Source organism: Lepus europaeus, chromosome 4 (genome assembly GCF_033115175.1).
Source record: "Lepus europaeus isolate LE1 chromosome 4, mLepTim1.pri, whole genome shotgun sequence".
Classification (NCBI taxonomy): domain Eukaryota; kingdom Metazoa; phylum Chordata; class Mammalia; order Lagomorpha; family Leporidae; genus Lepus; species Lepus europaeus.
The window spans coordinates 30,355,759-30,371,004 of NC_084830.1; the positions used below are offsets into that span (position 1 = coordinate 30,355,759).

Below are 15,246 nucleotides of genomic sequence, written 5' to 3' on the forward strand. Positions count from 1 at the left end.
TTTGTTAGTGAGAAAAAAGGAATACCTAACTTTTCTTCAACACTTTCTTTTATTTATCTATATTCTTCATTATATCTAGATCAAAGATTATTATCATAGTCGTTGTGGGCTATCTTAGAATATTTCTGTTTGTGAGTTTTTAGGTGGCAAAATTGACATTCCACTTTACATAGCTTTTCATTTAAATAATTCCAAAATAAGATGTATTATTACAAGATTCATGGCTTAAATTGGATTTTTTTTTATTTTTTTGACAGGCAGAGTGGACAGTGAGAGAGAGAGAGACAGAGAGAAAGGTCTTCCTTTGCCATTGGTTCACCCTCCAATGGCCACCATGGCCAGCGCGCTGCGGCTGGTGCACCGCACTGAGCCGAAGGCAGGAGCCAGGTGCTTCTCCTGGTCTCCCATGGGGTGCAGGGCTCAAGGACTTGGGCCATCCTCCACTGCACTCCCGGGGCATAGCAGAAAGCTGGCCTGGAAGAGGGGCAACCTGAACAGAATCAGGCGCCCAGACCGGGACTAGAACCCGGTGTGCCGGCACCACTACGCGGAGGATTAGCCTGTTGAGACACGGCGCTGGTCTTAAATTGGATTTTGTAATCAAAGATAAACTATAGTTCTTAAAGACTATGCTGCTTGATACTATGAATTAAGTATACCACACAATTCGATAGTGATTCAGATTATTATACCATAATCTTCATTTGTTTACTTGAATTATTATTGTAACTTCTGCCACATTTATGTCTTCAAAAATCATATTTCTCTGTATAGATAACATATTTTCTCAATTTCCTTTTTAGCAATCTATTCTCTTTGGTTTTTTAACAATTTGGAGGATCCTCCTTTTTTAAGATTTATTTATTTAAATGGAAGAGAGAGATAGCGAGAGGAAGAGAGAGAGGTATCAGTCTTCCATGTGCTGCCACATTCCCCAAATAGCTGCAACAGCAGGGCTTGACTAGGCCAAAGCCAGAAGCCCAAAACTCCAATGGACTCTCCAGTATATAAAGTTACACATATTGTGGGATACAGTGTAGTATTTAAATACATGCATATAAATATGATGATCAGGATAGGGCAACTGGTACGTCTTTTACATCAGACATTATAATTTGTAATGGGAACATTCAAAATCCTCTCTTTCCTGTTTTAACTCATTTGTATTATTGATAGTGTTTTACTAATTAGATATAACACACATTTATTCATAAACAGATTGAGATACGTTATGTTGAAGATGAGAGTTAACTGTTTATATTTCAGTAAATGAATACAAATATGAAGTAGCATATTAGAAGATTTTGGTTCAATCTTGAGGACAAATTGTACCTTGGATCCCTACATGGTTCATGCATTAAAGAAACACTTGTACATGTGGAAAAGGAGACCTAAAAGTATGGCCTTTGTGTAAAGGTGAAAAATTGAAGACAATGTAAATGCTCATAAGTTGGGGAAGAAAAGTGAATTTTAGAATATGTCTCTAGAGGAATATTAAGGAATAAAATGAATAAAATATATCTGATGTGCCTAAGTGCACTAATATAAAGGAAAAAGGCAATAAATAAAGTCTCAGAAGAATTTTTGAAAGAATTTGTATTTGTAAAATGATCAATATTTGTAAATAACATAGATATATTGACATGTAGCAGAAAATATAATAATAATATGCTGGGACAAAGGTTTTACTCAGCTATTACATAACTACGTCAGATACCCTCAACCCATACCAAAGTACCTGACTTGAGTGCTGGCTACTCTACTTCTAGTTAAACTTCTTGCTATTGTACATCCTGAGAAACAGCAACCAATGGCTCAAGTGTTTGAACTTCTGCTACCCATGTAAGAGACTAGGATTGAATTCAGGGCTCCAGGCTTCAGCCTGACCCATCTCTGTTAGAGACACTTGAGGAGTAAACAGTAGATAGAAGATCTCTCTCTCTCTCTCTTTTTATCTTTCTGCCTTCATATAAAATGAAAATTAATAAATGATTTTTTTTAAAAAGAATAATATGCTCTCAGATTATTTACTAACTCCCAGTAGGGGAGAATACCAAAGAGATTGGAGAATATACAAGGAGTTTTAACTTCTTTTGTGCTATTTATTTCTCTATGGTAATATATATATATATATATATATATATATATATATAAACTTTTATTTAATGAGTATAAATTTCCAAAGTACAGCTTATGGATTACAGTGGCTTCCCCTCCCCATAACTTCCCTCCCACCCACAACCCTCCCCTTTCCCGCTCCCTCTCCCCTTCCATTCACATCAAGATTCATTTTCAATTCGCTTTATATACAGAAGATCAGTTTAGTATATATTAAGTAAAGATTTCTACAGTTTGCCCCCACATAGCAACACAAAGTAAAAAAATACTGTTGGAGTACTAGTTTAGCATTAAATAAGTGTGTACAGCACATTAAAGACAGAGATCCTACATGATATTTTTTAAAAATTAATTTTCTATGCCGTTTCCAATTTAACACCAGGTTGTTTTTTTTTTTTCATTTTCAATTAGCTTTATATACAGAGGATCAATTCAGTATATACTAAGTAAAGATTTCATCAGTTTGCACCCACACAGAAACACAAAGTGTAAAAATACTGTTTTAGTACTAGTTATAGCATCACTTCACATTAGACAACACATTAAAGACAGATCCCACATGAGATGTAAGTACACAGTGACTCTTGTTGTTGACTTAACAATTTGACACTCTTATTTATGGTGTCAGAAATCTCCCTAGGCTCTAGTCATGAGTTGCCAAGGCTATGGAATCCTTTAGGGTTCGCCGATTTTGATCATATTTGATATCTGGGAGTATGATCCCAGTGGAAAGAACGGGGCCATCAAAGAAGGAGGTACCTTTCTCTGAAGGGAGAACTTCCACTTTGACTATGACCCTATCGGAATAAGATCAAAGTCGGTAGTATATATATTTTTAAATATTATTTATTTGAAAGAGTTACAGAGAGAGGGGGAAACACAGAAAGATCTTCTATCCACTTGTTCACTCACCAAATGGCCGCAATGGCCAGGGATGAACTAGGCCAAAGCCAGGAGCCAGAGCTTCATTCAGGTCTCCCACATGGATAGTAGGGGCGCAAGCGCTTGGGCCATGTTCCATTGCTTTTCCCAGGCCATTAGCAGGGAGGTGCATCAGAAGTGTAGCAACCAGGACATGAATCAGTGCCCATATGGGATGCTGGTGTTGCAGATGGCAGCTTTATCAACTATGCCACAGCACCCACCTACTCCATTTTAGTATGAATATGAATATTAATCAGTTCATATGAAAACTGAATTTAATCTGAAATTTTATTATTATTAATTTGAGGTAGCAAGGTACAACACTGGAATCTATAAAGCAAGATGGTGAGTTTAACATTTTCTTTGTACACTGTTGGTTTCAAATATCTTAAAAATTAATTAGAAATCCTGGCCGGCGCCGCGGCTCAATAGGCTAATCCTCCGACTGTGGCACTGGCACACCGGGTTCTAGTCCCGGTCGGGGCACCGGATTCTGTCCCGATTGCTCCTGTTCCAGGCCAGCTCTCTGCTGTGGCCCGAGAAGGCAGTGGAGGATGGCCCAAGTGCTTGGGCCCTGCACCCTCATGGGAGACCAGGAGAAGCACCTGGCTCCAGGCTTCGGATCAGCGAGATGCGCCGGCCGCAGTGGCCATTGGAGGGTGAACCAACGGCAAAAGAAGACCTTTCTCTCTGTCTCTCTTTCTCACTGTCCACTTTGCCTGTCCAAAAAAAAAAAATTATTAGAAATCCTTAGAGAAATATGCATGGTGGTGGAAAGGAATGATAACTCAGTTTTAGTATCATAGAAAATCAAAACTATTTAGGTAATGAAGATTTCCAATTCATTTTATGCTCCAGAAATTTTCATTTCACAGAGCATCAAATTTCACAAGGAATGATGCACATTTGTAGTAGATATGATTTTTCATAAACATCTTTATTTAATATTGTCAGTTTCAAGCATTTAAGCTTCTCAGTGAAAAGATTGGCAACTGAACATTTTCATAATGATAAAAACAGTTCTGAATATTTATGAATAAACAACAATGATTCCACCAAATTGGACTAAATTATGTTTTGCCTTAGCTTATACTGTTTTGTCCATGTGCATTTTCATTTACAATGTAAAGTATTATAAATTAATTTACAAAGAATATTTCCATATTACTTCATCACCAGCAATTGTCTATCACATTTACAAAACATTGAATTTTAAAAGATGAATTTGATAATAATTCTTGAAAATAGAGCTTGATTTCCATTTTTTTATTTTGACAAATGATTTACAGTAAGACACCAAAGTGGTTGTTTCTTGATTGGTTAGCAGAGTATTATGACTGCTAGAAGGAATGCAAGCATACTTTTTGAGTAGAGTTGCTTTACATGTAATATCAAGTGTGCAGATTCTTGCATTAACATGTCCTGAAAATTTAAAGTTTTTCTGTCTCTTCTGTATTTGATAGTCTTACTCATTTGACTATATAAACTTTACATTTCATTATGTGTGTCATTTCATTATGTGAGTGTGTGATCTTAGTAAAGGTATTGGGTTTTGCAGCAAAATAAGCTCATTTATTTATTTATTTTGGTTAGATACAGATAAACAGAGATAATTTCCATATAGTGTTTACTCCTCAAATGCCCACAGTGACTGAGAGCTAAGGAGCTCAAGTTGGGATTCCGGACCTCCATCTAGGTTTTCCGTGTGGATGGCAAGAATCTAATCACCTCAGTCATTACAACTACCTCCCAGTATCTGCACTGGTGAGAACCTGTGCCCAGGAGCCAGAGCTGAGAATTCAATGTAGACACTCCATGTGGGACATGGACATCTTAACCACTAGGCTAAATGTCCATTCCCAACTTATCTTATACATCCATAATCCACAATTTTTTAAGTATCTTTGAATGTCATGATTTGAAATAACAACTGCTAAACTCTTATCTGGTTCTGTTTCTGAAGCAATTTGCATTTACTTCATGTTAAGTACACTTTCACCCAAGTGGGCCTGTGTAGAAATGATCTATATGAGAAATTTTGAAGCAATTTTAAAAATGTTTTTCTTGGGGCCAGCACTGTGGTGCAGTGGGTTAAAGCCCCAGCCTGCAGTGCTGGCATCCCATATGGGTGCCTGTTCAAGTCCTGGCTGCCACTCTTCCAATCCAGCTCTCTGCTATGACCTGGGAAAGAAGTAGAAGATGGCCCAAGTCCTTGGGCCCTTGCATCCGTATGGTAGACCTGGAAGAAGTTCCTGGCTCCTAGCTTCGGATCAGCTCAGCTCTGGCCATTGCAGTCATTTGGGGAGTGAACCAGCGGAATGGAAGACTTCTCTCTCTCTGTCTCTACCTCTCTCTTTAACTCTGTCTTTCAAATAAATAAATTAATTCTAAAAAAAAAAATTCTCTAATTCAGCTTCTTTTAATTTTTTTGGCAGGCAGAGTTAGACAGTGAGAAAGACAGAGAGAAAGGTCTTCCTTCCGTTGGTTCACCCCCACAAATGTCCGCTATGGCCAGTGTGCTGCGCCAATCCAAAGCCGGAGCCAGATGCTTCCTCCTGATCTCCCATGTGGGTGCAGGGGCCCAAGCACCTGGGCCATCCTCCACTGCCCTCCAAGGCCACAGCAGAGAGCTGGACTGGAAGAGGAGCAACAGGGACAGAATCCGGCGCCCCGACTGGGACTAGAACCCTGGGTGCTGGCGCCACAGGCGGAAGATTAGCCTAGTGAGCCTTGGCGCCAGGCCTCTAATTCCAGCTTATTATCAGTATTTATTTTTCCAGTTATGTCTGTCCTAGAGATGCTTGCCTCTAATAATCCACAATCATTCATGAACATTCTTTGAGCCAATCCTTATCCTTGTAGCAATATAAGGAAACCCGATTAAAAAGAAAAAAAATCTGGGGCAGGCGCTGTGGCATACTAAGTTAAACCTGCCTGCACCTGCACCTGTAGTGCTGGCATCCCATATTGGTGCCACCGGTTGGCACTGGCTGCCCCACTTCTGATCCAGCTCCTTGTTTATGGCCTGAGAAAGCAATGGAGGATGGCCCAGGTGCTTGGGTCTGTGCACCCATGTGGTAGACCTGGAAGAAGCTTCTGGCTCCTGGCTTTGGCCTGACCCACCCCCCAGCCACTGGGGTCATTTGGGGAGTGAACCATTAGATGGATGGTCTCTCTCTTTCCCTCCGCTTCTCTCTGTAACTCTGCTTTTCAAATAAATAAAATAAAATAAACCTTATAAAGATCTCCTATACAAGTATCCAGGGATAACATAGTCCAGGGATGAAAAATAAATGGGCTTGCTCTTCATAAGATAGCCTTCTCCCTCTCTTCTGAAAGTAAGGAAATAAACAAAAAAATCTGTGCTCCTTGGAGATAGGTGGAAAGGATCACGGGTTCTCATCTCTGGAATGTAAATATATCTCTCAAAGGACCATAATAATCTCCTGTGTCTACAATTTTTATAACCCAGATATGTCTGTAAGTTTCTGGGTCTCATGTTCCCTTGAATTGTAAACATAAACCTATTTCACAGTTAGGTATATCTCGCTGGAGTTCTCTCATCGTGCACACAGTTATAAATTACTTCTCATGGGTTGCTCTTAGCCTAAAAATCTCAGTTTTGCAGCATATACATGCAGAAAGTCCCAGCTCTGCAAAAACCCAAAAATAGTTTTTCTATCTCTCAGAATGATAACACGTAGGGAAGTTATTCTTTTTGGTCCAATGAGTATTTTTTGAGAACTGTGGTTTTCCTGGAGCAGGTAGAATATAAAAGTGTATAGTTTATCTAGATAATTACTATTATCTCTTCATAAAGTACATTTTAAATATGAGGCTATAAATTTATGACTTATACTTTTTTAAATTATAAAAGTAGAGCAGTCTAACATTGTATTTGCAGAAGACATTTGTTACTTGGGCAGTTATAATCTCACATATTTTTCTGAATTTTAAATTTTTAAAAATATTTATTTATTTATTGTGAAGACAAAGAGAGAGGGAGAGAGAGAGGTACATCTTTCCATCCGCTGGTTCACTCCCCAAATGACTACAACAGTCAGGGTTATGCCAGGCTGAAACCAGGAGCCAGGAGCTTCTTTTGGGTCTCCCACATGGATACAGGGGTCCAAGCAGTGTACCATCCTCCACTGCTTTCCCAGATGTATTAGCATGGAGCTGGGTCTGAAATGAAGCAGTCAGGACTCAAACTGGTACTCACATGGGATGCCAGTGCTACAGGTGGTGTTTTAACCCACTAAACCTCAGTGCCAACCCTGAATTTCAAAATTTTGATAACTGTACATGAAAGTTATTCTGGTCAGCAAAGAAAACTCCATTTTCCTATTTACAATACATCTATCACCAAAGATATATGGTTCTTCTTCCCATCCACCAATTTTTCAATTCTCAAGACATCAATTTATTATCAAATGATTCAGTTCAATTGTCACACTACCTGGAGTTAGTACAGATTACTGAGATTCAAGATTCAGTCTCACAAAATTGACCTACTTCTAATGCCAATTGTAAACCTGTGCCTCCTGTATTCCAGACCAACCAAGTATAAATTAGATCCCTACAATACCATTCTTGGGCTTAATAATTTGCTTGAGTGTTCACAAAGTTCAGAATACATTTACTTATATTTACTGTTTAGCAAAAAAGGAGATAAATAAAAAGGTACATAGATGATGTTCTAAAGAGCCGTAAGTGTTCCTGTTCCTATGGAGATGAGGTGTATCATCCTACCTGTACATGGATGAATTCTCCAAACTGAAAGCTCTCAGAATTTATTCTAGTGTTTCTGCAGAGACTCTAAATCAATTATTTATTAAATCACTGGCCATGAGTAACTGACTCAATCTCCAACCCCTCTCTGCTCTCTGCAGCATTTGTGTATGGGGGTGGGAGTAGGAGTGCTTAAAGTCACAATCCTCTAATCACAAAGTGAGTTCCTTTGGAAATCAGCTGCAAACTTCCAAGAATCATTTTACTGTCATAAACTCTGGTGTGATCGAAAGGGGGCTCATTATAAATAATGAAAGGTGGCTGGCGCCGCAGGTCAATAGGCTAATTCTCCGCCTGCGGCGCCAGCACACGGGGTTCTAGTTCCGGTTGGGGTGCCGGATTCTGTCCCGGATGCTCCTCTTCCAGTCCAGCTCTCTGCTGTGGCCCGGGAGTGCAGTGGAGGATGGCCCGAGTCCTTGGGCCTCTGCACCCGCATGGGAGACCAGGAAAAGCACCTGGCTCCTGGCTTCGGATCAGTGCTGTGCACTGGCCACAGCAAGCCGGCCTCAGCAGCCATTGGAGGGTGAACCAACGGTAAAGGAAGACCCTTCTCTCTGTCTCTCTCTCTCTCTCACTGTCCACTCTGCCTATCAAAAAATAAATAAATAAATAAATAATGAAAGTTGTTTCTGTCACTCAGGAAATTCCAGGAAGCAAGAGTAACACTAACTATGCTTATTTCTTAATGTATATATTATCACTGTCAGAATCTAATAATAAGCATAAATTACTTGAAGCAGGCAGGAAGCTTAGTAATAAAAATCAAGACATAATCATAAACCATGGTGTCACTGTTAAATTTGAAAAGTGCAAGAAATTCTAATTTTCAATAAGTTCTCTGTGGTTTTTAAATATCACCAAATCTAAATGTGGTAAGAGTAATTCATTTGTGAGAGTTGTGTAGTCATATTAAAAATAATAAATGAAAGAGGCCATTTATATGATTTTAACTCTTCTTGCTAATTTTTTTTACCATTAATTTATTTATGTTTCTCTCCTAGGTTTTGAACTTTCACATTGTGAAGATCCTGGCATTCCACAATTTGGATACAAAATCAGTGACCAAGGGCATTTTGCTGGTAGCACTATCGTTTATGGATGCAATCCAGGTTACACTCTCCATGGAAGTAGCCTTCTCAAGTGCATGACTGGGGAGAGAAGGGCGTGGGACTACCCTCTACCTTCCTGTATTGGTAGGATACTCCTTTAGAATTTTACTATGTGTTTTTATGGAAGTGTTATCAAAATATACTCTATATTTTTCAAGTAATTTTCTCTGTCCACATACCTCAAAATATGTTGATGAACTAATAAATTTGTAAAAAGGAAATCTATGGAAATTAAAGATTGCTTATCATAATCTTATAAATTTGTACTTTATTTTTAGCTAACATGGTCTGGATGAAGTCATTTTACTATTGCTATCTTGATATGAGACATGACTCACTACAGAAATGTTAAGACTTTTAATCATACAAATTTATTGAATGATATTGACCAGGTTTGTTTAAATTTACAAAATTGTTACCCATCCTGGAATAAAGATGGGTTTACCAAAATAATAAACAATTCTCAGTAACTTCAAAGACATTATTTTTATACACACTTAAAAGAAAAAAAAAATCTAGGGGCCAGCATTGTGGTGCAGCGCCCCTTCCTTTCATGCTGGCGTCCCATATGAGTAATAGTTAGAGTCCCAGCCTACTACTCCCTATCCAGCTCTCTGCTAATGTGACTGGGAAGGCAGCAGAGGATGATCCAAATGCTTAGAATCCAGCACCCGTGTGGGAAATCCAAATAGAGCTCCAAGCTCCTGGTTTCTACCTGGTCCAGCCTTGGATGGTGTGTCCCTGTGTGGAGTGAAACAGCAGATGGAAGATCTATTTCCCTCTATTTTCCCTCTCCTCCTTCTTGTACCCCTATCCCTCTCCTTCTCCCTTGCCCCCTCCCTCTTCTCCTTCTCTCCCACTTTCCCTTTCCTCCTCTTCCCCTCCCCTTCTCCCTCTCTCCTTCTCCCTCTCTCCTCTCCCCTTTCCCTCTATCCCATCCCCTCTCTCCCTCTCCCCATCCCTCTGTTTCTCCTTCTCCCTTCCTCTCACTCTCCTCTTTCCCATTTTCTCCACTCCCTCTCCCTCTCTCCCTCTTCCCCTTTCCCTCTCCCCCTCTCCCACCTCCCTCTCCCCCTGTCCCTCTCTCTCTCTTCCACTCCCCTTCCTATTCTCCCTCCCCCTCCTGGTTTCTTCTCTGTCTGTGGCTTTGCCTTTCAAATATATATATATTTTTAAATCTAGACAAGCATATTTTCTTTACTTATGTGTATACAGAGAAAAATGGAAAATTTCTATCATTGGTATTTGGTATGGTCAGAACAGTAATTGCCATAAAACTCACTAGAATACAGATAGAAAAATGAGATTCTAGTCATTAGAGGCTACACAACTAATTGCAGTGTTTTTTTGATGTCATAGACCACTTTTGATTTATTAAAACATTAAGATACACAGAAAGTAAATATGTCTTTATCTGGCAAATATGCAATCACAGTGCTTTATTTTCAGAACACATATGGATTTTGGCTACCTTATTTGTTTATTACTTAAAATAGCAATCAACCTAAATTGCCAAAAGCTTGGAATATAATCAACAATTTGTCCATTGGCATTGGCCCTGAGAAAAATGTACCACTGATTCTTTCTAATGTTGTATTTTTTGATGTGAATATGAAATATTTTCAAAAAAGGATTAAAGGTTGCAGCAGCACAAAACCATAAAGTTGTTAGTATTGATTTGCCATGCTATCCTTTAGATTAAAACCACTAAAATACATTAATATCAGATATTTTATATGTGTTGAATCAAACTGAAGACAATATCTATTTTATGCAAAGATTTTGTACGATTGGAAAGGTATTTGTTCTGGGATCAGAATATTTTAATTATATTTGTAGTAAATCGATGCATTTTGTATTTAAGAAAACCCAAAGCCAAAATTTACTAACCTGATGCTGCACAAAATTTCATGAGGGATGGAAAACTTTTTTTTTTAAATAATGCATAATCAGGTGAGTGATGCTGATGATTTCCATGATAACAGAGGAGGAAATTCTGTTAAAGATGACTCTTTGCTACAAGAAATTAATAACTTTACCATCTGGCCTAAGATTATAATTTTCTGTCCTCACTAATCATAAATACCTACAATGGATATTTTTGTTTCTGTCAAATAAGGAAATTTTGTTTTTTTAATTATTGAGATTACTGGGTAATTATCTTTCTAAAGCTTATATATTGATCATTGAAAAATTAATTTTAATCACCATACCTGGGAGTATGTAACCTAGGTCTCTTATTTGAACACTATATTTCATTTTTAATCTTGCAAACCAAATATGAACTCTCAAGTTGTATCACCCTGGTACATTTGAGATCAAAATGCCAAGTAATATTTATAATAAAGAAATACAGAGTAGCTGGTGCCGTGGCTCAACAGGCTAATCCTCCGCCTAGCGGCGCCGGCACACCGGGTTCTAATCCTGGTCGGGGTGCCGGATTCTGTCCCAGTTGCCCCTCTTCCAGGCCAGCTCTCTGCTATTGCCCATGAGTGCAGTGGAGGATGGCCCAGGTTCTTGGGCCCTGCACCCGCATGGGAGACCAGGATAAGCACCTGGCTCCTGCCTTTGGCTCAGCGCGGTGTGGCTGCCATTGGAGGGTGAACCAATGGCAAAGGAAGACCTTACTCTCTGTATCTCTCTCTCTCTCAACTGTCCACTCTGCCTGTCAAAATAAATAAATAAATAAATAAATAAATAAATAAATAAATAAATAAAAGAAATACAGAGGGGGAGGTGCCTGGCACAGTGGCACAGTAGGGTAATCCTCTAGCTGCAGCACCAGCATCCTATATGGGCACTGGTTCTAGTCCGAACTGCTGCTCTTCAGATCCAGCTCTCTGCTATGGCCTGGGAAAGCACAAGGTGGCCCAAGAGCACTTGGTCCCCTGCACCCACAAGGGAGACCTAGAAGCTCCTGGCTCCTGGCTTCGTAGCAGCTCAGCTCCAGCTTTTGTGGCCATTTGGGGAGTGAACCACCAGATGGAAGACCTTTCTCTCTGTCTCTCCCTCTTACTGTCTGTAACTCTACCTCCCAAATAAATAAATAAAATCTGGCCTGTGCCGCGGCTCACTAGGCTAATCCTCCGCCTGCGGTGCCGGTACTCTGGGTTCGCTTCCCAACTTGTTGCTCCTTTCCAGTCCAGCTCTCTGTTGTGGCCCTGGAGGGCAGTGGAGATTGGCCCAAGTGCTTGGGCTCTGCACTGGCATGGGAGACTAGGAGGAAGTACCTGGCTCCTGGCTTTGGATCGGCACAGCATGCCGGCTGTAGCAGCCATTTGGGGAGTGAACCAATGAAAGGAAGACCTTTCTCTCTGTCTCTGTCTGTCTCTCTCACTGTCTAACTCTGCCTGTCAATCAATCAATAGATAAATAAATAAATAAAATCTAAAGAAAGAAAGAAAATACAGAGGGGGTAAAAGAGCTAAATTAAATTCAGCAAACAATATCGTAAACATTTCCTCAATGACTGAAATTAACCTGGAGGAAGTATCAGCTTGTCTCAAAATAAATATATGCCAATAATAGTGACTAATCATTAAAAGATAAAGAATGAATTAATATATAGTAGTTAGATAGCTGTAGATTGTCCGAAATAGTTTGTATTTTAAAATATTTTTAAAAAACACAAGAAGCAAGGGGCTGGCATCCTGGCACAGTATCCTGCCCATGGCACTGGCATCCCACTGGGTGTCGTTTCTAGTCCTGGCTGCTACTCTTCCAATTCAGCTCTCTACTGTGACCTGGGAAAGCAGTAGAAGATGGCCCAAGTCCTTGGGCCCTTGCACCTGTTTGGGAGACTGGGAAGATCATCTGGTTCCTGCTTTTGGATTGGCACAGCTTTGGCGTTTGCAGCCAGTTGGGAAGTGAACCAGTGAATGGAAGACCTTTCTCTCCATCTCTCCCTTTCATTGTCTGTGATTCTACCTCTCAAATAAATAAATAAAATCTTTAAAAACAAAACAAAACAAAAACATAAGAAGTTATAATGACATGTTAAATATCATTACTAAGAATACTAATATATTCTTATTTTTATAATAATACTAATATATTCTTATTTTAAGGTCATCTATATGTATTATTATAAATTATGTTAAATTGATGTTGCAATGAAAAAATATGTCCTTAACCTTGTATAGGTGTCTCTCCTAGCCAGAATTCTCCAGAGAAAGAGATCAAATAAATTATCTCTACCATTCTATCTACCTATATCTATCTAACTTAAAGAATTTATTTATTCTAAGGAATCAACTCATGTAGTTGTAAAGGCTGGCAATTTCTAGGTCTTTAGGACAGTCTAATAGGTTAGAAATTGAGGAAATAATTTATGCTGCAGTTTTGGGTGATAATTTATTTCTTTTCTGGAAAACTTGGGTTTTGAATTTTAAGAACTTCCAGCTGATTGAATATTCTCATGTTATTGAGAATAATCTGTTTCTTAAAGCTAACTGATTGTGGATGGGTATCACATCTATAAAATACTTTTATATCTGGATTAGCCTTCAATGGAATACGTAGAAACTAGTTGACCCAAGCTGACACCTAATACTAACCATCACAGTGTGGTGAGAGATAATATCTAAAGTTTTGAAACAAATTTACATATATGGACCGTCAAAATGGAGCCTTTAGATTGTAGTGTTATCGGATCTCTTGCAAATGTAAAGACAGTCTTTTACCTTCTTTGGTGTAATAATAACAATCCACAGAAAAAAAATTAATTTAATCACTGAATCTGAGCAAGATTGAAAATGTTCAGAGAAAAAGGAAAATAAAAAAGAGTATCTTTTAATAATTAAGGAAAATGCTATTTTGGTTTATTTTTTGGCAAGAGAATAATTTGGAGTTGTTTCATATGCATAATACATACAACAGTGTTTTCCTTGTTTCTGGTGTTTGAAGATGTAGAGCAACACAATTAGCAAAAAAATATATTTTCTCTTTTTTTCTAATATAGAGAATCATTTCTAGATTGTTTACTTACTGAAATAAAATCACTTCTGACATTCCAGTAGTATTTAAATGTAGAGAGAATACCCCAAAAGATAAAATTTAATTATAATACATGACAATCTACCAGTTTTTATTTTGATAAATTTTATAAAAATTAGAGACCACATTAAATCAATGCCAAAGTAGATTTAACTGAAGTAAAATATTGTTATAAAAATGTCAGTATGACTTTTTGGAGGTTAAAAGTGAGAGTTTAAAGTGATTTAAAGGAGAATAAAAGGACAATGAAATTTAGAAGGCCTGAGGGACCCCAGCAAAGATTAGTTTTTCTCAGAGGTGGGGTAGCAGGATGATGAATTATTCAGTCTGTAATGCACTAGCAGTGAGCGTCCTGCCATCTGTTTCCCTTTTAAACTTATCATTATTTAACAACAAATTTTAAAAATGTTTGCAAGTCTAACTCAGAGGTTTGATGTGTCCTTTTTATTGCCTAATTAGTTTTTATTGTTTTTATGTGATCTGAGACTGTCATTTTTTTGTATAATATAGTCTTGCATGAATTCATACTTTAATCTGAGAAAGCTTATAAAAATGTATGTTTCGATAGGAAAAGTAATCAATATTTAGCTTTCTTAATGTGAAAAAATATTATTGACAAATTTGTTTTGAAAATGTTTGAAATTGCAAATTAAACTTTTATTATTTTTTACTAGCTGAATGTGGAGGTCGTTTTAAAGGAGAATCATCAGGAAGAATCTTATCTCCTGGTTATCCTTTTCCATATGACAATAATCTACGTTGCATGTGGATGATTGAGGTAGATCCAGGAAACATTGTCAGGTAAAATTGATTTAATTTTCTCAAAGTTATTATGGATCTGAATTTCCTGATCGTCTTCTACATACAATATCCTTCAGTATCAAGATTTTTCAATAATATTAACCTTGATAAGATTTAAAATATGAAAACAGTGTTTATTAACATGACATTACTTTATGGACTGCAGCAATAACTCATAGAACCCTGAGAAGGAAGCTTACCATAGTTACAAAGCAAAAGTGTGGAACTTTTCCCTGCTTCTTGTGAACGTTAGTCCCTCACTTCTTAATGATTCAACATGTTGAATCTAACACTTAAAAAGGATAAAGTTATATCTATTATGGACATATCACCATCATAAGTGTATTTTCATGACTATTTAGAATAAATAAGAATGGAAGGAGACTCAGTACTATTTCCTGTCGCCTTTAGCCTTACCGACATTTTGGAAGTAACTGTGGTTGCTTTCCTGCTAAGTGTAGGTTTGGGATTCATAATTTTCCATATTGTTGCCCTTTAGATGAGTACA

The 15,246-nt window shown here is 38.0% G+C and overlaps 1 protein-coding gene across 2 annotated transcripts in view; it reads left to right on the forward strand.

The window, feature by feature from the left end:
• Positions 1-15,246, forward strand: part of CSMD3 (CUB and Sushi multiple domains 3) — a 1,267,615-nt gene that overhangs the window by 918,793 nt on the left and 333,576 nt on the right. For both annotated transcript variants that reach the window (XM_062189471.1, XM_062189472.1), the window contains 2 exons: positions 8,835-9,026; positions 14,612-14,738. In XM_062189471.1, the coding sequence (XP_062045455.1) occupies positions 8,835-9,026; positions 14,612-14,738 (319 nt within the window). The remainder of the gene's footprint in view (positions 1-8,834; positions 9,027-14,611; positions 14,739-15,246) is intronic.